The 22,163-nt window shown below is 43.4% G+C and overlaps 1 protein-coding gene across 2 annotated transcripts in view; it reads left to right on the top strand.

Annotated features, from left to right (window-relative positions):
• GOLGA3 (golgin A3) overlaps positions 1-19,373 on the top strand; it is a 46,491-nt gene extending 27,118 nt beyond the window's left edge. For both annotated transcript variants that reach the window (XM_027844068.1, XM_027844067.1), the window contains exons 13-24: positions 154-417; positions 828-922; positions 2,658-2,874; positions 3,663-3,806; positions 4,055-4,252; positions 5,139-5,255; positions 5,506-5,645; positions 6,476-6,608; positions 6,815-6,937; positions 7,882-8,046; positions 8,891-9,051; positions 12,881-19,373. In XM_027844068.1, coding sequence (XP_027699869.1) covers positions 154-417; positions 828-922; positions 2,658-2,874; positions 3,663-3,806; positions 4,055-4,252; positions 5,139-5,255; positions 5,506-5,645; positions 6,476-6,608; positions 6,815-6,937; positions 7,882-8,046; positions 8,891-9,051; positions 12,881-13,088 — 1,965 coding nt within the window. In that variant the 3' untranslated portion in view covers positions 13,089-19,373. The remainder of the gene's footprint in view (positions 1-153; positions 418-827; positions 923-2,657; positions 2,875-3,662; positions 3,807-4,054; positions 4,253-5,138; positions 5,256-5,505; positions 5,646-6,475; positions 6,609-6,814; positions 6,938-7,881; positions 8,047-8,890; positions 9,052-12,880) is intronic.
• Positions 19,374-22,163: the final 2,790 nt, after the last annotated feature.

Genomic DNA, 22,163 nt, shown 5'->3' with positions numbered 1-22,163 from the left:
ATATATTTATAAACTTTATCACAAATTCCCCCTTAAAAAAGTTGTTTATAGAGCTTGAGCGTGGAAACTATTGAAACAAGGGTTCTTAATTAAGAAAAGTCACCTTAGACACCTGTCCTAAGAATGGTCTATAATTCTAGTATGTCCTAGTAGGTGATGGTGGAAGCATACCGGAGAGATACGAGTTCCAAGGACCAGCTGATTAGTGAATTGAAAGCCACAAAGAAAAGACTGGACTTAGAGATGAGAAATCTGAGGCAGGAATTAATCAAGCTTCAGGGTGAAAAGAAGTCAGTGGAAGTGGAGCATTCCAAGTTACAGAAGGAAGTGTCCCAAGTTCAACAGCAAATGACTGACCTCGAAGGACAGCTCCAGCTGGCGCAGAGAGAACGAGATGAAATGGAGACACAGTTACAGGTCTGGGCGGTACTGGTGGAGTTATCTTGTGGGGATTTCCAACTTGATCACTTAGGTTACCAAGAAGTCTTTCACAAGTATTCAGCTCCTTGGCTCCTCCAAAGTGTCTTATTTTAAGAATAGGTCCTCGGGTAGGACTCCCAACACTGCAGGTAATGAGTATCCACAGAGGAAAGACTTCAAGAACTGAGACAGCAGAGAGCCCCAGTAACGTTTTGTCAGCTGGGTATATGTAGGTGCTTACGTAGCCTCTAGTGTACCTGGAATCATGTTATTCGTGATGTTCACCCCACATAGCAGATCCCTGTCAAAATAGCATCTGCTGCCATAAAGCAAGCCACCACAGAGAAGACTAAAGATGGTTTGTTTCCCAACCTCTCACATTGTTTATCCATCTCTTTCTTTTCAAGTCTTTGCAGTTCGATAGAGAGCAAGTGGCATCTCTTACAGAGGTGAATGAGGTGTTGAAACAGCAAGTAGAGCAAATGCAGCTAGAAGCAAGAAAGTGAGTATGCCGCTGAGCGCGATGACCCAGCCCAGCAGCGCCTGCTGCCTGGGGAATGCGTGCACGGAAGTTCAGACGGATGCATGGCAGCGTTCGTGGGAGCGTGGCTTCATCACAAGCAGTTTTTCTTAATTTATATGCCTCTATATGGACAGATACTGTGCCTCTCCATATATCCATATAGATGTATAGGTGTGGCTGTGTAGTTATCTACATATAGAAATGTAGACCCACATATGTGCATGCTTCAGTGCTTTGATAATTCTGTGATCTCATGTATGAAATCCTTCTTCCATAAGTATAAAATCTCTTACCATAAAATATCTTCTCATTCTGTGTACTTGTTATATCTCCTCATATATAAAAATCCATGAAAGAAGATATATCTTTCTCCAGGTTTTAGTTTTTTGAACATTTTGTAGACACTATTACAGCCCTTGGGCTTCTTACCTTTAATTGTGTATGCATCGAATTTGTTCTCATGCTTGTTAAATTTATACATGTACCTGTGAACAAGGAAAAAAGTTTACAAGTCCACAAAACTTTTATTAATCTGTTCTTCTGCCCAGGATATGCACAAACCCTAAAATGAAATGGACGTTTTTATATTATTACACCCTGGGTTGATGTCTGTTTGTCAACAACCCGTGTGGGCATGATCCACCTTTAAAAAAAACACAATCCAAGGTGGGATATTCCAGGTTGGTAGACTGGAGAGACTGGGGATGTTATTTAATTGTGAAAGGTTCCACAACTCTACAAAAGGAATAAATTCAGAGTCCTTGTAAACGGGAAGCTTCCTTAGTACATTTAAAGTTGAGTTCCTCTTGCAAAAATTCTGTTTGTGTCCTGTTTTGGGGTAGCCATTCTCTTTCACAAAATGGCAGACCACAATTTCTAGGCAGAAATGACAAGTTTAAGCTCAGTGACCCAGACATTATCTTTTAGCTTTCAAATCATGCTTTTTAATCAGAGAAGGTCAGAGTCAGAAGTAGACTTAGACTTCATTTCTCCAACCCCTCATTTTTTGGTTGAGGACCAAACAAGCAATTGACTTGACCAACTCATGGCAAACTGTCCATGAAAGATTCCTGGAATGGAATGGGAGGGGCCAACCTCATATTTGTTTTTTCTTTCTTTAAATTATTTCTTTTTTAAATAAATTTGTTATTTTTATTTTTAACATTCATATTTTTTAAATTTTGATTTCTGAATTCTCTCACTCCCTCCCACTTCTCCATCCATTTAGAAATCAAGAAATGTGATATCAATTACACATGTGAAAGAATGCAAAACTTATTTCTGTATTAGATATGTTGCTCCCATGATCTTTCAGTGACACCATACACTCTCTCCAACCTGTCATGGAATATGAATTGATATATTCCTGTGATTGAGAGGAAAAAAGTAAGCAATGTTTTTTTGTTTGTAAGGAGAGAGAGAGTCGTCCCCTAATTTCATAGAAGCCTTCCCAAGAAGCTCTGAGAAGAGGAAAATGCAAATTGAAACCTTGGAAAACCTTGCATGTCTTATAATTGGTTTAATGAGTCACTCTTTGTCACTTCCTCCCTGGGACCTTGACCTGGATCATATGTGACATTAGTTAGCCCGGGAGGCCTGCTGAGGTTCCTTCCAAACTCTGAGATTATGTGAAGTTAAACATTTTATTTCATTTCAGTATTTGGTGTTTTTTAAGCTCAGATTTTTTTCTTTTTTCTCCTTTACTGTGCTCTAGGGCCATTACAGAACAAAAGCAGAAGATGAAGCGATTGGGTTCAGATTTGACCAGTGCCCAGAAAGAGATGAAGGCCAAGCACAAAGCCTATGAGAACGCAGTGGGCATCCTGAGCCGCCGCCTCCAGGAAGCCCTCACTGCCAAAGAATCTTCAGAGGCAGAATTAACCAAACTCAGAGCCCAGGTCACAGATGGAGGAAACAGCCAAGCTCTCAGTGTAGGCAGATGTCACCTTCTCTCTCTGTCACATGGAGGTGTGGGCTCAAAGTGCAGGTGCAGGGGAGGATTCCCCCCGGCCCCTGGGCCTCAGCATCTTCATCTGTAAAAGGAGGGTGGTGGGTCACATGCTCTCTGAGGCTCTTTCCAGCTCTCATCTTCTGATGTATTAGAAAGATGTCATTTTTTCCCTTTAGAGAACTTACTGATGGATACGTGAGGGAGTCAGACAAAAGGAATCTTCGGTTGTGGGCATAGATTTTCTCTTTAGTTGTTTATATCATGATTCTAAACTACCATTTAAATGTCCCATAGCCTTTATTACTTAGGATACGCTTTGTTTGCGTGATCCGTATTATTCAGTAGTCTCCCCTGCCCCATTCTGTCACAGGACCCATGCGAGCGGCTTCTCCCAACTTTTCAATATGGTGGTCTTGTTTGTAACACACAGCATAGGCCCCTCCTGTGAAAGGAGTTGTCCTTTTCCTGACTTCGTAAGTCTTCTGTGTCTTTCACCAATCGAGCACAAAAACTGTGCCCCATGGTTTTATTTGTTACAGTATTAAAATGTACATGATTTGGGTAAGTCAAGTTAAACCCCTTCTAAACAAAGCTTCTGTGGAAGTATATTGAAACATTTGTATTATACATGAAGCTTGTGTAAGTGACCGAAACCAGATCCTGCCCCTTAAAGCTGCTCTTGCTCAAATTGAAGTAGACATGTTGAATGATTGTTGTCATGTGACTTCATGAAGCAGGAAGAGCTGAACCTGCCCCCTCTGTCTTCAGGACCGAATCCAAGTCCTGGAGCTGGAGCTGCAGACTGTGGGTCACAGTAAGATGGTGCTCGAGAAGGAGCTCCAGGAAATCATCTCGCTGACCAGCCAAGAGTTGGAAGAGTACAGGGAGAAAGTCCTCGAGCTGGAGGATGAGGTGGCTGTCTCTGCTTTCTCTTGGGGGAGAAGAGGCTGAGGGATGCTGCAGGGATGGAGAGGGGGACAGCAGGGAAGATGGGAGGGTGGCTGTGGCTGCTGTAGTAATGCACACCTGTAACATACTCTGTTGGCACGGTCTGCTTTCCTGAACTCTACTCTGTGCGATAACTATTCAGAATGTTTTACCCACTAAGATGCACAACCAGCTTAGGTCACAGTGGGCCTTTATTATGATTTTTTCCCCAGCTCCAGGAATCCAGAGGCTTTAGGAGGAAGATAAAGCGTCTCGAAGAGTTAAATAAGAAGTTGGCTCTTGAATTAGAACACGAGCGGGGCAAGCTGACGGGTCTGGGACAGTCCAACGCAGCCCTACGGGAGCACAACGGTATCCTAGAGACGGCATTAGCCAAGAGGGAGGCAGATTTAGTGCAGCTGAACCTGCAGGTATTTGGAGCCCTGTGCCAGTGGGTTGGTTCTCGGTCACCTTAAAATCAAAACACGTCTTTCTTTCCTACTTTTGGCTTTTTTTTTTTTTTTGGGTGAGGCAATCAGGGTTAGGTAACTTGCCCAGGATCACACAGCTAGTAAGTTTCAAGTGTCTGAGACTGGATTTGAACTCAGGTCCTCCTGACTCCAAAGCTGGAGCTCTATCCACTGCACCACCTAGCTTCCCCAAAACTCATCTTTAAGAATAGTTAGAAGTAGAAGAATTTGACAGCCAGCCACAAGAAGAATTACGGTTTCTTCCTACCTATCTTTACTAAGACAGAATTTCCACAGTGGAAATGAGAACGTTTCTCCATGCTTCATAAGGCAATGGTTTAATTGGGAATTTTACTCAAAAAGGTTTTCTAGTGCACAGCTTTATCCTCTGGGACAATATCAACATGGCTGATGCATGTTTTTTTATTTGCTTAGAAAAGTAGAGGTTGTTGTTGTCTTGGTCATTCCTGAGGGTTGTTCCTTAGCCTCTTTGTTTGGAGGTTCCCAGTGGTAAAGAGGTGGGGGAGTCCAATAAGGACCACCCTTGCTTGAGAAGGCTAAGCAATAGTAGTAAAGTCTCTCCATCCTGCACACTGAGGAGTCCGTTTTTACGTAGCTTCTCTAGGAAAGCCTCTTTGTCTCTTCACAAAGACTCAAAACGCAGCATCTTTAAGTGGCACATCAGAGTGTCCAGGGCCCTGTGTGCGGCCCCCACCCCAAGGTCCCCTGCTGCGGCAGTGCCGTCACCCCCCCCCACCACCACCACGGCCCTGGTTTTGAGGCTGGGCCGAGGTCTCCCAGACACGTGAAATGGCAGCGCGCCGCCCTGCTTCCCCCTGTGGTCCAGGTCCAGGCAGTTCTACAGCGCAAAGAGGAGGAGGATCAGCAGATGAAACAGCTTATTCACACCTTGCAGACGGCGCTGGAGAAGGAGAAGGCCAAAGTGCGAAGCCTCAAGGAGCAGGTGGGTGGATGGGTGTGCCTGCACCTGCGGCCCCACCCTGGGCTCTGTGGGCTTGGCACCTGCCACATCTAGAAACTAGTAATACAGAGATGGCAGCGGCAAAGCCGTTTCTCGGCCTCCTTCAAGCATTACGTGAAAAAGCCCTTTTGTCTACGCCAGATGAAAAAGGACTGCTTAAATGCTTGTTTATTTCACAGAAGATGCACCTAAATAGGCTTCTTGGCCTGCCTCTTGCCTCCCCTTGCCACAGGTGGCCGCGGCCAAGGCCGACGCCGGACACAACCGCCGTCATTTCCGAGCTGCAGCCTTGGAGCTGAGCGAGGTGAAGAAGGAGCTGCAGGCCAAGGAGCAGATCGTCCAAAAGCTCCAAGCGGAAGCAGACGGCCTGCAGTGAGTATTGCCTGGAGTCCGGAAGACCTGAGTCCGAGTGTGGCCTCGGGCACTTACTGGCTCGGTGACCCTGGGCAACGCCCTCAACCTCTGTCTGCCTCAGCTTTCTCAGCCGTAAGATGGGGTAGTGACAGCACCTACTCCAGCAGGGTGTTGTGAGGATCAAATGAGATGATGGTTGTGAAGTGCTTGGCGTAGTGCCTGGTGCTTAAGAAATGTCAACCGTTTATAGCAGTGTTATTATTATATTTCAGTGTCTCCTGAGGCCTGGAGGTCAGAGGCACAGAGTGTGGTTTCTTTTCAAGTCTTGGTCACTACCAGTGCAGACCTCCCTGGTTTGACCATGCTTACCCATGGACTCGATCTCTATCCAGCTCTTGGCTGTTGGGAGGATTGGGAGGAGCAGCCTGGGTTCCGTTTGGCCCACTTTCTAGGGGAACTCCAGAAAGCAGCTTTTAGCTGATGTAATGGATAGGCAGGGTTTATGCCAGCATACAAATGCCTTGGTGGCACACATCAGGGTAACTAGCATACATGTAATAAGCCACCCTTAAAACAGTTCTGGCGATTGTGACCGGGATGGGCGGCCCTGGTCAGGATCATCACATGGGCTCAGCACAAGCGTCTCGTTATCAGACCTCCACAGCCAGCTTGTTTGCTTCCCAGTTTCTTGGAGTCTGTGTGCCCATAAATCCAGGGTGCTCTGGGAACATCCTTGTGAATGTCATTGTATGTCTCATATACACGACCGTCCCAAAGAGCCAGACGGAGAGGCCTTTACGTGCAGATCAGCACAGAAACTTTGTTCTTGTCATTGTGTCCGTCCCTAGAGCACAGGAGGGAAAACACTGCCAAGAGGTGACCCAGTTCCAGCAGGAGTTGGCAGAAGCTCGGGCTCAGCTGCAGCTGCTGCAGAAGCAGCTGGACGAACAACTGGACAAACAGCCTGTCGAAAACCAAGAGGTAAAAACCTTAAAGGGTTTCGTCGTCAAACAGCCCAAAGCAGGAGGCTGCTGATTCAGGCTTATCTCATTAGACAGTTACTAAATGAATTAATAGAAGACTAGTGAATTTTTTATAACACATTCCTTCGAGAATATGTCGTTTCTAATGATCAATGAACTATTTTTCAACCATGTTCTGCCTTGCTTCCTGTTCTCTTCCTTCAGGTTGAAGATCTCAAATGGGAGATAAGTCAGAAAGAGAGAGAAATCCAAACCCTGAAGCAGCAGCTGGATCTGAGTGAGCAGCACAGTCAGAAGGAATTGGAAGCCATCCAGCTGGCGTTGCAGGTAGCTGAAGCGTCCCGCATGGCCCTGAGGAAGGGGCCTGGGCTCGGGGCTCTTCAGGGTCAGCAAAGGAGAGGGTGTTTTTGATGGAAAACAGTAACAATCCTGAGCAGTCTCAGGCACATGCCTGACAAGGTTCACTGTCAGAACTGTCCTTCTCTTTTGAAATTAACCTGGATTATCCTGGTGGAAGGAAGAAGGAACCTGCAACTGCTCAGATTGCTCACCTCTAAATAAATGGCTTTTCAAGCAGGCAGAGATGAAATTAAGCCCAAGAACGCGAGAGCCAATCAGAATGAGGAGTGCTGGCCTCATGCTGTTTTCACTGGGACCATTTTCCTCCTTTTAAAATGAATATTGAGGAATTATGTTAGGTTCATTATTTTGGACAGAGATGTTGGCAGAGTGGCTGAGGAGGTGGCTACAAAGCCTCGTTAGATGCCCCGACCCCTCCTGGCTTTACAAGCTAGCCAGTCACTCAGACTCAGCTCGGGGTGGCTTGCCAGGGCTTGCCATTAGAGAGGAGCCACCCACCTGCCTCGATAAAGTGAGTTTATCACATCGGTGTTCTCTGTACAAATAAATCACGGCTTCCATCTTCATCCATCGTTAGGATTCGTCCTCTGACCTGCAGAAGTGCTGCTCTGTGACAGGGGACCCTTAGAGAGTTCCTGGCAAAGCCACGCAGTGGCTGCAGGGCCGTCCAGTGTGGGGGAGAGTCGTCTTCCTCTTTCCCTGGGCAGCCCCACAGCCTGCTTAGCAGGGGCCAGGCCCGGGAATCCAGACTGGGACCAACGTCACCTCTCCCTTCTCAGCCTCAGGAAGCAGGGAGAGACCTGGGGAGGGAATACTCACGCAGGGAAAGCGGGGCCTGCCTCAGCCCTTTGGAAATCGTTCAGCTTCTGGTTTTCCACAGTGGCTGAAAAAAACTCTCCTTCTCTCTCTAGAATATTAAAACTGAGCTCGACATGGCACGGGAAGATCTTTCGATGACCCAGAAAGATAAATTCACCCTTCAGGCTAAGGTGACAGAGCTGAAGAACAGCATGAAGACGCTGCTGCAGCAAAACCAGCAGCTGAAACAGGACCTGAAGCATGGCAAGATGAGGAAGGTAGTGCCCCACAGCCTGAGCCCCCACACGGGCACCCCGGGGACTGGCCGCGGCCAGCAGAGTTGTGTCCCCTCTGGCTGCCAGTTTGTATCTACGTAATGCTAAAACGTCACCCGCAGAAGAGGCTTTGTGATGGAAAGATGGCCAGGGCCACACCAGGAGCAGATTCCTGTCAGCCCAGGGGCGGTGGGTACAACCACCTGATTCACCCAGGTTACGGTTCTCGGTCTCCTCCTGCTAAGGAGATCCAGAAAGCAGCTCCTGAATAACTCTGGTCAGAGGCCGTAGGTCACAGTCATTGTTGGCTGAGGGCCACGGCACGCCTGGGGCGTGCTCTGTATGGGCTCTTCCTGCTGTGTCATTAGAGGAGTTTTATAGGCTTATGAGGTAAATTGCTATAATTCATCCGTCTGAAATAATATGCCAGTCAAACATGGGGGCATCAAAGTGGTGAAGCCTGACAACCCAGTTGGATAAGTAACATTTCATTATGATGCCCGAAGTCCTTCATGGAAAACTCTTATCTTCTGGTTCATATCTAAGGGAGGTTATATTGAAGATCACAAGTTTTCCAAATTAACACAGTCCCTCTGGGTTACCATATATAAAGTGCTTTGCAAACCTTAAAATGCTATATAAAGGCTAGCAATTACTTGGGGGGGGGCATCAAAACATGGGCATTGTACTTACCGAATTTTGGGGCCCTCCTTTCAATAGCTGGGTAACGTTATGCAGAATTAGAAGGCTTGGGTTTGCACATCTGTATTACCCTTCTCCCTCCCCACTGCAGTCTCTGCCTCTGTCTCTCCAAAACATAGGTGCTAATGACGCATTTGTTTTTCAGAAGAAAGAACTGAAGGGAGAGACCAGTTCCAACCCTGTGACTCCCGTTAAAATTCCCGACTGCCCTGTCCCTGCCTCCCTTCTGGAGGAGCTGCTCAAGCCCCCGCCAACTGTGAGCAAGGAGCCACTCAAGAATCTGAACAGCTGTCTCCAGCAATTGAAGTAGGACGGACCTTTTTGTTTAGCATTTAGTAAAGAAAATGAAATCCTTTGGGGACATGCTTTCATGTCACCTGTGCCAAAAACCCATAAATGGGTCTGCCAGCCTAAAAACCCCCTTCTTGCCTGTGTCTCCGTTCCATTTGGCTGCATCTCACAGGATGAGAGTTTCTGAGTTGAACAGGTTCTCCCGAGGATGCAGGGGCCCAACAAGCAGTGAGCCTCTAAGCCCTGGCAGGAGACCTTCCCTCCCAGGCAGCCCTAGCCATAGTAGGACAACTCCAGTTAGTTCTGGTTTTTCCACTCGTCCATCCTTCATTGAATACCTACTGTGTGTGCACCCAGGATTCAGAACAGGGGATACTCACAACCGAGGAGTCTTGCAATCTAGTTTAGTACATAAGACACATAATAGAGAAAGAGAGGCATATTTAAGTTTTATAGGGATTCAAAAGAAGGGAGGCTGAATTGGACCCTCCTCAAAGGAGTTTGGGATTCTGCTCTGCAAAGATTGCAGGAAAGTTGGCAAAGCAAAGCAAAGATTGCTTGCAGGCGAGGGGAATAACATGAGTGAAGGCTGGACCAGGCAGAGCCACACCTCGAGGGGAGAGGCTTTGTTAGTCAGCACCCAGAGGTAGAGCCAGCTGGGTCACCCTCTCCCTCACCGGCTCTGCCTTCTCAGGGGTACTGCTTTCTCCCTCTGTAGCTCTGGTCCATGTTAGGCCATGTGATGAAATGACAAACCACTCCATTGTCTTTGCCAGAGAAACCCCAAATGGGGTCATGGAGAGTCAGACACAATTGAACGCCACAACCCTGCATCCTCAAGTTTGATCAGTTTTCTTTGTTTCTGCCCTTTTGATAGATGCCTTTGAATTGTTTTAATTTGCATATCTTTGATTATTAGGAAAGCTGAACAAAAGAAAAAACTTTTTGGTTTTTAAAGCTTCTAAAAAGTTTTTAACTCCATTGAAGAAAAGAGGAAGATGAGACAAGGGTCAGGACTGTGACTCCAGGTGGAAGATCTAATTGATAGCCGAGAGGAAGCTGCTTTTGTTTCAGTTTTGTTTTCTTTGCTAAGGAGGATTTTTTTTGGACAGAAATAGCTGGTTAAGAAGATGGTGCCTAAGTGAAGTAAGGAGACGTAGGGCACCTGAGCGCCTTTGGTGACCTCAAGTCACCAGGTGTGAGTCAACTCTCAGATTACTGGGAAAAACAAGGCAGATGTCGCTGGTGAGGCCACAGACCGGGATCTGGGGAAAATCAAGGAGCGCAGGAGAGGACGGAAGAAGGGCGGATGAGTGAGGAGCTTGACTTCTGTTGCTGAGAAATTGGAGATCACATTATTGAAGGGATGGGTGTCAAACAGAGAAGCAAGTGGTGGCCAGGAAGAGCTAGCACCTGGGACCAAAGTCACACCCAGCTCATTTCATTTACCTTCTTATCCAGTCTTATTAGACTGCTCAGTAAGGGGAATGCCGGAGTTATCATACACCTCGATTTTAGCAAATCATTTGACCAAGTTTCACATACTGTCCTTTCAGAAAAAAAATGCAGTTTGAGCTAGAAGGTAATATGTTCAGATGGATTTAGAATGAGATGGAGCAGACCCAAAGAGTAGTCACCCATCATTCAACATCAGCTTGGAAAGTGGTCTCTAGCAGAGTGCCCTAGGGGTCTGGAAGTGGCCTTGAGCTAACGTTTTTATCAGCGACTTGGGTAAAGGCATAGATAGAATGCTTTTCAAAAATAGTGAACAATTATAAAAGTCAGGATGCCAAACAATCTTACAGGCTAAAACTATTAGGTTGAATCTCTAATAAGATGAAATTAATTTTTTTTCCTCTTTTATTATGAACTTGACAAGCATCAACAAATATGACCATTTCTGTCCACATTAACCAAAAATATATATATAGAAAAAAAGGATTGTATATGAAACCATGAATATTATATGTAGTTTGGGTAGTTTTAAAGTATATATTCAATTTATGTATCCCACATAGCCTTGTTTGTCTGTGTCCCCTTTCTGAACTTGGTTCTCTTCTTTTCTGTGTATTTTTAAATGTTTCACTAGCCTTTTCTTTTTTGGGGGGGCATTGTATCTTCTTATTACCTCTCCCCCCAAGTATTCATCTCCTTCCGTCTATTCCTCCCCCAAGAAAATGGAAGTACCCCTTTGTAACAGACAAATATAGTCAAGGGAAAAAAATCACACTTTGGTCATCTCTAAAAATAGTTTGATTCTGCACTTACAATCCATCACCTCTCTACCAAGAGGATAGAGGCCTGCTTCATTACCAGTCTTCTGGCGTCATTGGTTAGTCATTGCATTAATCAGAGCTCTTAAGTCTTTCAGAGTAATTTTCCTTTACAGCATTGTTGTCATTGTATAAAAATTGTGCTTTACTCTGTTAGCTCATGAGTCTTCCTAGATTTCTCTTAATCCCTTTTATAATTCTATACTGTGCTATAATATCCTTTTACATCCATATAATTTTTTCGGCCATTCTCCAGTTGATGGGCATCCCCTTGGCCTCCAGTTCTTTGCTGCAGCAAAAAGTGCTGCCATAAATGTTTTCGCATATATCAGTACTTTCCTTCTTCTTTGGCTTCTTTGGAGTATGAAATTATTTACTATGTATGAAATAATTGAGGATCAAAAAAAATCAATTTCACTAATAAAATATAGGGGCAGATAGGAATAGACAGTAAACTACCTGAAAAAATCTGCGCTTTTAGTGCACTCCAAGCTCAAGATGAGTCAGTAGTGTAATATGGCATCCAAGAGCTCCAGCAGTCCTTGCTGCAGTAAGAAAGTGCCCAGGCTTAGGAAGGTGATCGTCCCTGTGTACCTTGTCCTATCAGTGTACATCCAAATGGCAGTATGAAGATAATTGATAAGTTGGAAAGTGCAGTCAGAGTGGTCAAGGGTCTTCAGGCCATGCCATCTGATCTGTAGGAAGAACAGGGCATGATTAGCCTGGTAAAGAGAATATTTGTGGGGAATTATGGCTGCTTTCAAGTATTTGAAAGACCATCGTCACATGGAAGAGAGATGAGTCCCACGTGGCAGAATCCAAAAACAGTGAGTGGAATTAGCCAAGTCACAACAATTAAAGCTGACTCAAAGGGGCATGGGTGACCTTGAGAGGTGGTCAGTTGTCTATCCTGGCAGGTCCTCAGACAGAAGCGGCTGACAACCACTGAAAGAATGTGTTTTTAGGGGGATTGTTGTTGAAGGGGGGGTTGGCATGTGTGCATGCTGAGCTCCTCACAACTCAGAGTTTCTGGGTGGTTTTCAGCAATTATTTGTGATTTCTGTATCGTTTGTTGGTTGTCTGCTGATATGTCACCTTTGATCCCTTAGGGAATGAGTATTTCCTTTGAATATATCAATTTAAAACATCAAATTTCTATATGTTTGGTTTACTGCAGCTATTTTATCTCTGCTGTTTTTTTTTTTCATCTTGGTTATTTGCGGGGGGAGGGGTGTTGTGGGTTTTTATGTATAATCATAGCATATTTTCCTTTGTTCAGCCGATAAAAAATACGAATGTATTATTTCAGTTTCATCTAACTTTGGAGAGTTTTTAAGTAGTTAACTATATAGTCTGGCTGAAATTTATGTTAGTATATGGGATGAGGTTTGAGGACCCAAATTTATTTTCAGCCACATTCAGTTCCTAAGGAGGGTTTTCTATTGGCTTTAGAACCTAATATTTTAAATGTTGTAGTAGAAAATCATTATACCTCTTTCTGATGTTCCTAGATTGCCTTCTTTTGACACAGTTGGTATTTATTCCTTTGACATATTTCCTTTTCTTAAAAGGCAAGAGATGGATAGTCTTCAGCGCCAAATGGAAGAGCACACGATCACAGTACATGAGTCGATGTCTTCGTGGACTCAGATGGAGGGCCACTTAATGGACCTCTCGGTTCCCTGCCCTCCTGCCGCCTCTAGGGAACTCGAAAATTCCAGCGTTGACCGAAAGGAACAGAACCACCCTGCCCACACCCAGCAAGTATTGGAACAATGACCCCAAGCTGCCCCCGGTTCTCTTCTCTAAGTGTGTGAAGGATCATTGTTTTATCACCCTTATTTATTTGACTGTGTACTTGATGTTTTTCTATGAGTTGTTGTTTTGAGTTCTCCTTTTGTCGATAAGGGTACAAGAGAGTGATGGCAAAGGACCAGAGAAGTAACCTATCCGTGGGCCATGCTTAATTCCCGATTCCTTTGACATGATCCTACTGCCTACCAAAGTCACTCAGTCTCAGATGGGGTCTTGTCTCTGATATTCTGTACGGGAGTCTGGGTCAGTTCTGAGGAATGGTATGTCAGCACAAAATTCTGAGAGATCCTCTTGGTAACCTTGTTGAGAAGGGGATTTCAGAATTGTTGCCGTCAGTGGAGACATCTGGCCTGGGGAGTTCTTGCTCCATGTCTCACTTTCCTTCTCAGCTCGGTGGGAAACTTTATTTTCCTGCAGAGAAGAAAACACTTATTTTGCACCTTTTACTTTATTTTTCAAATACATACATCCTCTAGTTGGATGTCTATAAATAGTTAAAAAAAATCATATAATTGTTACAAAAAACCCTTCTATAATTTAAAAATTACTCGGATTGTCTTCTTTGTTCTTCTGTCTTGTTGCCATGTTTAAGTCTGCTGTTAGAAAATCTTGTATATAGAGTATTTAGGGAAGCTGACCAGACAGGTAAGGCTTTTAGAAAAATATTTTATTTACTATACCTTTCAAACACAAAAATGCCTATATGAAAGGGTTTGGGGTTTTGTTTTTTTTTTCATCACCTTTCTTTCGTGGCTGTTTGCAAAGTGCACAGAGCTTCACTTTCAGTGGGAGCAGTCTCCCTTGCCCTAGCCAAAGCATCGCAGTTCGTAAGTGGGGGACCTGTGACCTTCGGGTCCAGAAGGACCTGGGGTCCCGCCTAAGCGGAGGAAAAGGAGGTTAATTGGGAGGATGAGGGAGTGTGTAGGAGGGAGGGAGGAAAAGGAAAGGGAGAGATGAATTGGCGACGACGGGTAGGGTAGGGCACTATTGTCCCAACTTTGGCTGTGACAGCCTGAGGTTTAGACTTGAAACTGACATAACAGGAGAGTTGCCTCAGCCAACTGAGCCAGTGTAGCCATTGAGAAAAAAACACTCCCTGCAGACTGGACTTCATGAGCATGTTGGCTAGTTTTACAAAAAAAGGTTCCCATTTAGTCTCTTTCCTGCTCAGGAATCATTGTTTCTGATGCAGATGAGTGGAAAAAATTAAGACACCAATATCAGTGCAGACTTCTGATTGTCTTTTCTTTCCTGGGTGCTCGTGAAACCCAGAATACTTTGATTTACAAATTGGGCACCCTGGATAGGCACACTTCAACTCCTCACATCGTTCCACCCAAACTAAACACCATCAAAATGATGGATCAGGAGGCTAGCAGTTTGTGAACTTTGGATTTTGTTTTCTTTAATTTGCAAAGAAAAATCTAGGAAAAAAAATTGCAGTAAGTAGTGGGAGATTTTTGTGTTTGTAAGCTTTAGGGGAGGGAGGGAATAATCTATGAATGGGGCTCTCAGATGCCCATTATTCAGAATAGCTGGCCTGAAAATGATGTTATGAAGTGTTATTGATCAGTCCAGATATGCTCATGTTTACTCTATATATGACGGAAACTTAATTACTCTCATGGAAAACAGTATGGTATTCTTAAGCCATTTCTTGTGTTCTTAAAGCTGCCTCTTAAACTGTTGCAAGAGGAAATAAAAATACCCTATTGTTAGTTGATAAGGTTAAAATAACATTAATGTTAAATACACTTAGTGATACTGAAAAAAAATACTCCCATCAAGTGTTGCCATTTCTAAAGAATTGTCATTTGTGCGAGGGTGATTCTTGCTGCCATACTGGAAAATCATCCTTCCCCACAGATGCAGGCAGAAGACCCCCCCTCCCCCACTAGTCTTGTGTGATGCTAGGACGTGTCTCATCTTTTCCCGCTTGTCTCACCCCCAGGCCGCGTATGGGGTGCTCCCTATCAAGGCACATTCAGGGTTCACTTTTCCATAAAGGAAGAGAAGCTTGGTTAGTCGTCAGGTGAAGTCAAACTTCTTTTGTTTTACTTCATCTTTTTCTTTCTGCTCTTGGTTATTTCTCACATATATTCCTTCTGTCACTCCCGCTCCCACCCTGAGAAACACAGTAATTTTCTTGACTCTCTTTGCAATGTGCTCGTCCCAAAGCCCCTGCCGGTCCCCTCCCTTCTGGCTCAGAGAGAATTCACAGGGTCGAGTGTTTTAGCTCTGAATGTGATTCTCTAAGGCTCGGATCCTGCTGTGGGTTGGGTAGAGGAGTAAGGGATGCTCAAGACTGCTTGGCTTCCCTTTCTTTCCTATCCTCCCAGCTGCTGGACATCAGTCCCTTATTTTCCCCTTTCCCTTTCTTCCCCTAGTACCTAGGACACCCTAGGCTAGGGAAATTAATCTGAAGCCTCTCAGTGTCTGCTTAGACACTGCCATTAGGCTTCCCCAAGAAGTCACTTTAAAGAGGAAAACTGGTGCCTCCATAACCTACAAGATGATCTCCAGGTTGCCTATTTTGAATTCGCTGAGGGTTTCCTTGCCTGCAGGGGACTCTGCTTCCTGTAGTTGTCTCACTGTCCTACCTCCCCCAGCCAGGGTCTAGTGAAGAAAAGCCTAGGTAATCTGCTGTTTCTCCAAAACCATAGTTTTGAAATTGACTCGTGAGTCAACACGTGCAAAGAAAGCAGAGATAATTCCTTTATACAGCAAAGACTTGACTTGCTACGTACTTGTAGATGTCTATAATGAACGTGATGTTCAATACTGAAGGGAAAGTTCATACTCTGTGGAATTGTTACTTAGTCTTCCAGTTTGTTCCAAAATGTTTTGTGCAACCTGGTTGTCATTCCTTCTTTGGTACACAACATCTCCAAGAGATATTATGGATCTTATAGATTCATAAAACCGTTCTTCCCTCTGGAGGGTGTGACAGCTGATTTTTATCTTGCCATAGGATGCGAAAGTGGCTATTGCTATGGTTGATACAGATTTAGGTCCAAATTGTAAAGAGATCCCCAAGAGAGATGCCCCAAGGTGTGTACTGATAGATACAGCTGGGCAGTACTTTGTGAGACTTTCCATGTTGCTCAACTGACAGTATCCATTTTCTGTACAGGGGAAGTTTCCCTGTAAAAGCAATAGCAAATCAGATTATAGACCTATAGATCTGGCATGGGTATGTACGGACACTTTCATGAGTGCTAAAAAATGTCTTGAATAGATATCATGGGATGAAACCATCCAATTATTAAAAAGAGATGCCCAGAAGCCTCACTTTAGCCAGATCCTGTGTGGCATAGGATTGGGTGTAGACCCAAGGGGTCTCATGCCTTCCTTATCCAAGGCAGGTTTGTGAGTGGAGGTATCAGAAGCACTGTTAGACCATGGTCTCACCTCAACTGTGCTCCCACAGTATGGGCCCAAAGATAGCAATACAGGGAGGCTTTAGTACTCTGAATGGTTTTCAGTTATCAAATCAAATATTCATTAGCTAATCAAAATAAGCTTCACATACATGCAAAAAATTATTCATGCATACAAATTTATTCAAATTTGTTCATCAGGTTGGGGCTCTTTTTTGGTGGAATAATTTGAGGAAAACGTGACACCATGTACAAAGAATGATTATCTTACACAGCATGTTAATTAAAAAAGGTTTAAGTGTGCATAGGAATTCCTAAGTTTTGTGCAATAAACTATTTTTTGTAAAGGGTTTCATATTTATTTTTGGGGGATTCATTATATTTGAGTACAGTTTGTCTCTTACTGAGGTGTATGTCCCCCCCTCATAAAAAATGTTAAATACTTCATGAAAATTCATTGATTTCAATAACAGTTTTGCTGTCATTCTATCAGTTTTCAAAATGCTAAGTCTGATTTTTTTCTGTTCCACTTAAATGACTGAAGCAAAACAATCTTGTTCTTATTTCTTTCGTCTGTAGCCCCTTTGACCAGTTTTGATAGTTCACACTTGCACCTATATATAAAAACGAACAGAAACAGGTTTGTAAGAATTTACAGGTATCCACTGAATTGGTTACCAGAAATATCACTGAACACATCCAAGATGGCAGCACTAGAAGCAGTAGGTTGAAGTTGCCTCAGGTTCCCCATCTGTAAAATGATGAGTTAGGCTTTATCGTCCCTGAGGTCCCTCCTAGGAGATGCCTCCTATAGGATCACAGGACATCCAGCCTAGATCCAGTGATCTGCCTGCATGTCCTATGGACAAGAAGTCAAAGAGATCTACAACTCATCTTTCCCCTAAAACCCACCTCCCTTTTCAACTCCCCTGTTTTCATTAAAGGGACTTTAATGCTTCCATTTACCTAGACCCACAAATTTGAAATTGTCCTCTATTCTCTTTCACCATCCATATCCAATCAGTGGCTAAATCTCATCGGTTCTGCATTCCAGACACCCCTCGTAGCCATCCCCTTCTCTGCACTCACAACCACTACCTTTTCCGTTAGACTGTGGCAATGATTTCCTAATTGGTCTATTGCCTTTGTGTCTCCTCTTGCCCTATCCATCCTTTTCACAACTGCCAAATATTCCTCAAGCAGGGTTCTGATCAAAGAGCTCCCTCTGTTGCCAAGACAGAATATGAACTCTTATTTGAGTCGTAGGGTGTTTTATACTCTGCTTCCCACTCATCCCTGGGCTTATTATACATTGTTGTCCATCACGTTCTAACGTTCCAGCCAAGCTGCCTTACTTGCTGTTCCCCTTCTGATATTCCAAATCAATTGAACAGGCATTTGTTAAATGCCTACCATGTACAAAATCCTGTGGTAGGCTCTAGAGATACAAAGAAAGGCAAAAAGATAGTCCCTGCCCTCAAGGAGCTCACAGTCCAACGAGAGAGACAACACGCCAACAACAATATGCAAACAATATACTTAGATGAAAAAGTGGAGATCATCTGCAGAGAGAAAGTACTGGAAGCAAGAAACACTGAGAAACCTTAATGCCCCATAGAAGATGGGATTTGGGCTGGGACCTGGAGAATGTCAGGGAAGCCAAGTTGAAAATTCCAGGCAAGGGAGTACAAAGGCACAGTGGAAACAGAATTAGGAGATGGAGTGTGAGGAACAGCATGGAGGCCTGTGTCCCTGGTGGCAGGGAATAAAATGTAAGACTGGGAAGACAGCAAACAGCCAGATTATGAAGACCCTTGAACACCAAATCAAAGATTTTATATTTGATTCTGGAGGTAATATGGAGCCACTGGAAGTTATTGATTGGGAGGAGAGATATTGCAATGATCCAAACATGAAAGGATGAGGACCTGCACCTGGGTGGGGGCGCTGTCAAAAAACAGAAAGGGAGCATGTGAGCAATGTTACAAAGGTAAAAATCAACAGGTAACAGACTAGAGACGGGGACTGAGAGACAGGAGACTTGGTTGTGCACCTCAGGAACTGGGAGGATGGTGGTACCCTCCATAGTTGAAGGGAAGTTAGGAAGAAGAGAGAGTTTGGGGGAGAAGGAAAGAAAACAAGTTCAGTTCTGGATATGTTGATTTGGGGATCTCCGTCTTCCCCTTCACTTCTTGCAGCTTGGAACCCCTGGCTTCCTTCAAGGCTCATCTCAAGTTCCACTTCCTTTAAGGCCATTCCTGATTCCCTCAGCTATGAGTGCCCTCCCCCAAATCACTACATATTGATTTTGTGTATATATTCCATACTTATCTGTGAACATGGAATCCCCTAATGGAACATAAATTCCTTGAGGGCAGGAACTACCCTGCTTTTGCATCTGTATTATCCCCAGCTTCTACCACATAGGTGCTTGATAGATGCTTATTAGTTGATAGGCCAAAGGTTTTTGTTTTGTTTTTTGGTGGAGGAGCATGATTCCTCCCCAACTCTGAACTGCTTGATGAGGATCCAAGCTGCAATGAAAAAATACTGTGCCCCCTTCTTGCAAAAATTAGTTGCCTGGAGAAAAGACAGCTAGGGGACAGATTTACAATCCACAAATATTTGATTGTCAAAGAAAGATTGAACATCTGCACTCGGGGGCCACACAGGATTAGGACCAATTGGGAAAAGTTAAAGAGAGGCAGAATTTGAGTTGATATATGGGAAAACAACACAGATGAAATGGAATTTCCTCATCCGTCTTCAAGAAAGGAATTAGGATTGAATGGCCACTTGGTGGCAGGGTTCTATAGAGAATGTATGCTTCAGATCAAGGTTTTACTTGCCACAACCTTTCTAGTCTATGAAGCAGAGACTTGGTAGGATGGGACTCATTATATTGTATCAATATGGAAGAGTCTATTTTTTTTAAAGGAACAAAAAAAAAAAGGAGTAATATTGTATATTAAGAAGATATACAGGACTGAAGTCAAGTCCACAAGCCTTTATTACTCAGTAAGCATTATGGGCCATACAAATATAAGCCAAAAGTAATGTCCTCAAGCATCTTAAAAATCTAATTTGGGATGACAACACATAAAAGAGGTAAAGAAAGCAGCTCTTCCAGGGAAGAAGTCCCGGGAGGGTGGGGGGAGGGATCTTTCAAGCTAAGGAGACATCTGAGGCATGGAAGCAAAGTCCAGAGTAGGAGGGAGGAGAATGAGAGTGTGGAAGCAGGGGGATGTGACTAACAAAGAGGGCAGTGGAAGCATAAGGAAAAAAGAGAAGAAAATTTTGAAAAACCATTCGTACATGTTTCATCTGTTGTGTAACAGAGTTAAAGTTGTAGTGATTATATTATTTTCCAAATAAACACACAAAATACAAGCTGTAACTGATCAGTGGTCAAGTCAGAAGACAAGTCTTAAGCACGTGTTGGCAGATGAGACTGCCACACATTGTCCAGAAGTCCAGCGTGCATCGGCAGGAATATGTGCATGTAACGACTTGTTTACAGTGCGATACTATACGGTTACACGTTGCAATACTGTATCATCAAAATATCGATACAGGAAAAAAACCACAAATTTACAATAAATTATTAAATTTAAGATGCATCATTTTAAAAAATATATATATTTTTTAATGATGCAAATTTCAAAAAATATATATATATTTAAGGGTGGATTTCCAGGGGGGCACTGAGTAATTTTTTTTGAAAAGGGGGTAGCAGACCAAGTAAGTTTGGGAACCTTTGTATATCTATATCTATAGATATAGATAGATACACACGTATATATATACACATACATACATATACATACATGTGTGTATGCATGTACATATATATATGACTAACAAAAGGAAGAAATATAAAACTAGAAAAAAGTAGGAGAGAAAAAGGAACTAATAAACAAAATCCTTAAGGGAAAGGTGTAACAAACAAGAAGAGGAGATCAGAGGTGAGGAGAAAAGAGCCAATGGGAACAGTTATCTTTAAAAAAAAAAAAAAGATCAAAGTAAAGTGACTGAAGAAACATAACACTGTGTTTATAGCAAAAAAGGGAATTTGAAAGTAAAAAACTTCTACACAATGTTAATGTACCTAGGATAAGAATGGAAGAGGTCAAATAGGGAAAAATCTTTTTATCAAATTTATCTGATTAGGGTTTAGTATCCAAGATATATATAGATATAGGTATATCTATGTGTATATGTATATATCTTTATGTTATATACATATATGTATATATGATATGAACAATTTTTTAAAAACCTACAAGTATTCACAACATTAAAAAAAAATGCTCCAAATCACTAATAATAAGAGAAATAACAAAAGAAACAAATCAAAACATTCCTGAGGTTTGACCTCACACTCTACAAATTGACAAAAATTTTAAAAATGGCAATATTGAAGAGGTAGTGCAAGGATAGGCACATTAATACATTGTTAGTGGAGTTGTGAAACTGTCCAACCATTATAGAAAGCCATCTGGAAGTATGCAAATAAAGTGACTAAAATATCCATTCTCTTTGAACCTGAAATTCCATTATTGGTGAGAGAAATGATGATTTCTTTCTTATATCAATAACCAATTATTAACTGAGATTAAGATTTTTATTTTCCTATTTCCTCCTTCTCTACTAGGGCAAATCAGCCTCTGAAGAAAGGGCTGATGATGAGATTCGATTTAACATTCTCCTCAATCTTGTTTGAGGCCCTATCCAACTGGGGAAGCTTAGTTCTGATTAAAGAGTAAATTCCACCCATTATGTTCTATTCAGACTGGCTTGGTTGGGATGGGGGTTGGGGTTAGAGGGAGATACCTTTTGTATAAGTTTCAGAGGCAGGAGTAGTCTGCCTTGAGATGAGTCTCTCTTTGTCCATGACTGACATGATCAGAGTCACTTTACTTCACCCACCACTCATTATAACATTCATTCTCATTAATTGTTAACCAAGTAGAGCTGATTCCCACCTATGGGGAACACCCACTCTTCCAAGGGTATAGAAGTTTCAAGAGGCCTCCATGAGAGGCCTCAGTTTATGAGAGAAAGCTAAATGATCATTCTTTTATTAATTACTAGCTATAATTAATAAAATGATTAATTACCCAGAAATTATGTCTCAGACTTTTCATGCATCACACTGGGCTTAAACCCTAAGGAAGCATTGATAAAAACAAAATCGGGGCAGAGCCAAGATGGCAGAGGGAAAGCAGTGACTTGCTTGAGCTCTCCCCCCAAACCCCTCCAAATACCTATAAAAAATGGCTCTAAACGAATTCTAAAGCAGCAGAACCCACAAAAAGACAGAGTGAAACAAATTGCCGGCCAAAGACAGCCTGGATAGTTGATTGGAAAGGTATATCGCACCGGGCAGGGAGAGGAGCGCAGTTCAGCGTGGGTGCGCAGGCCGCAGTGACCCTGGAGCAGGCTTCAGAGAACTGAATCTCGGACAGCTGTGGTGGTTTCCAGACTTCTCAACCCAGGAACACCAAAGACAACTTAGAAGGTCAGTGGGAAAAGTCTGTGACTGCGGTGAGAGAGGAGCTAGGCCTCAGCCACAACTCTCAAGCGTGGCCTGGGGCCACGGCTGTTTCCTGAGCTTCCAGCCCATAGACTGAGGCATAATCAAGTGGCTGATCAGAGG

This window comes from Vombatus ursinus, unplaced genomic scaffold (assembly GCF_900497805.2).
Source record: "Vombatus ursinus unplaced genomic scaffold, bare-nosed wombat genome assembly UNPS02014935.1, whole genome shotgun sequence".
Classification (NCBI taxonomy): domain Eukaryota; kingdom Metazoa; phylum Chordata; class Mammalia; order Diprotodontia; family Vombatidae; genus Vombatus; species Vombatus ursinus.
The sequence above is the reverse complement of the archived record's forward strand: the minus strand, read 5'-3'. Positions and strand labels throughout refer to the sequence as shown.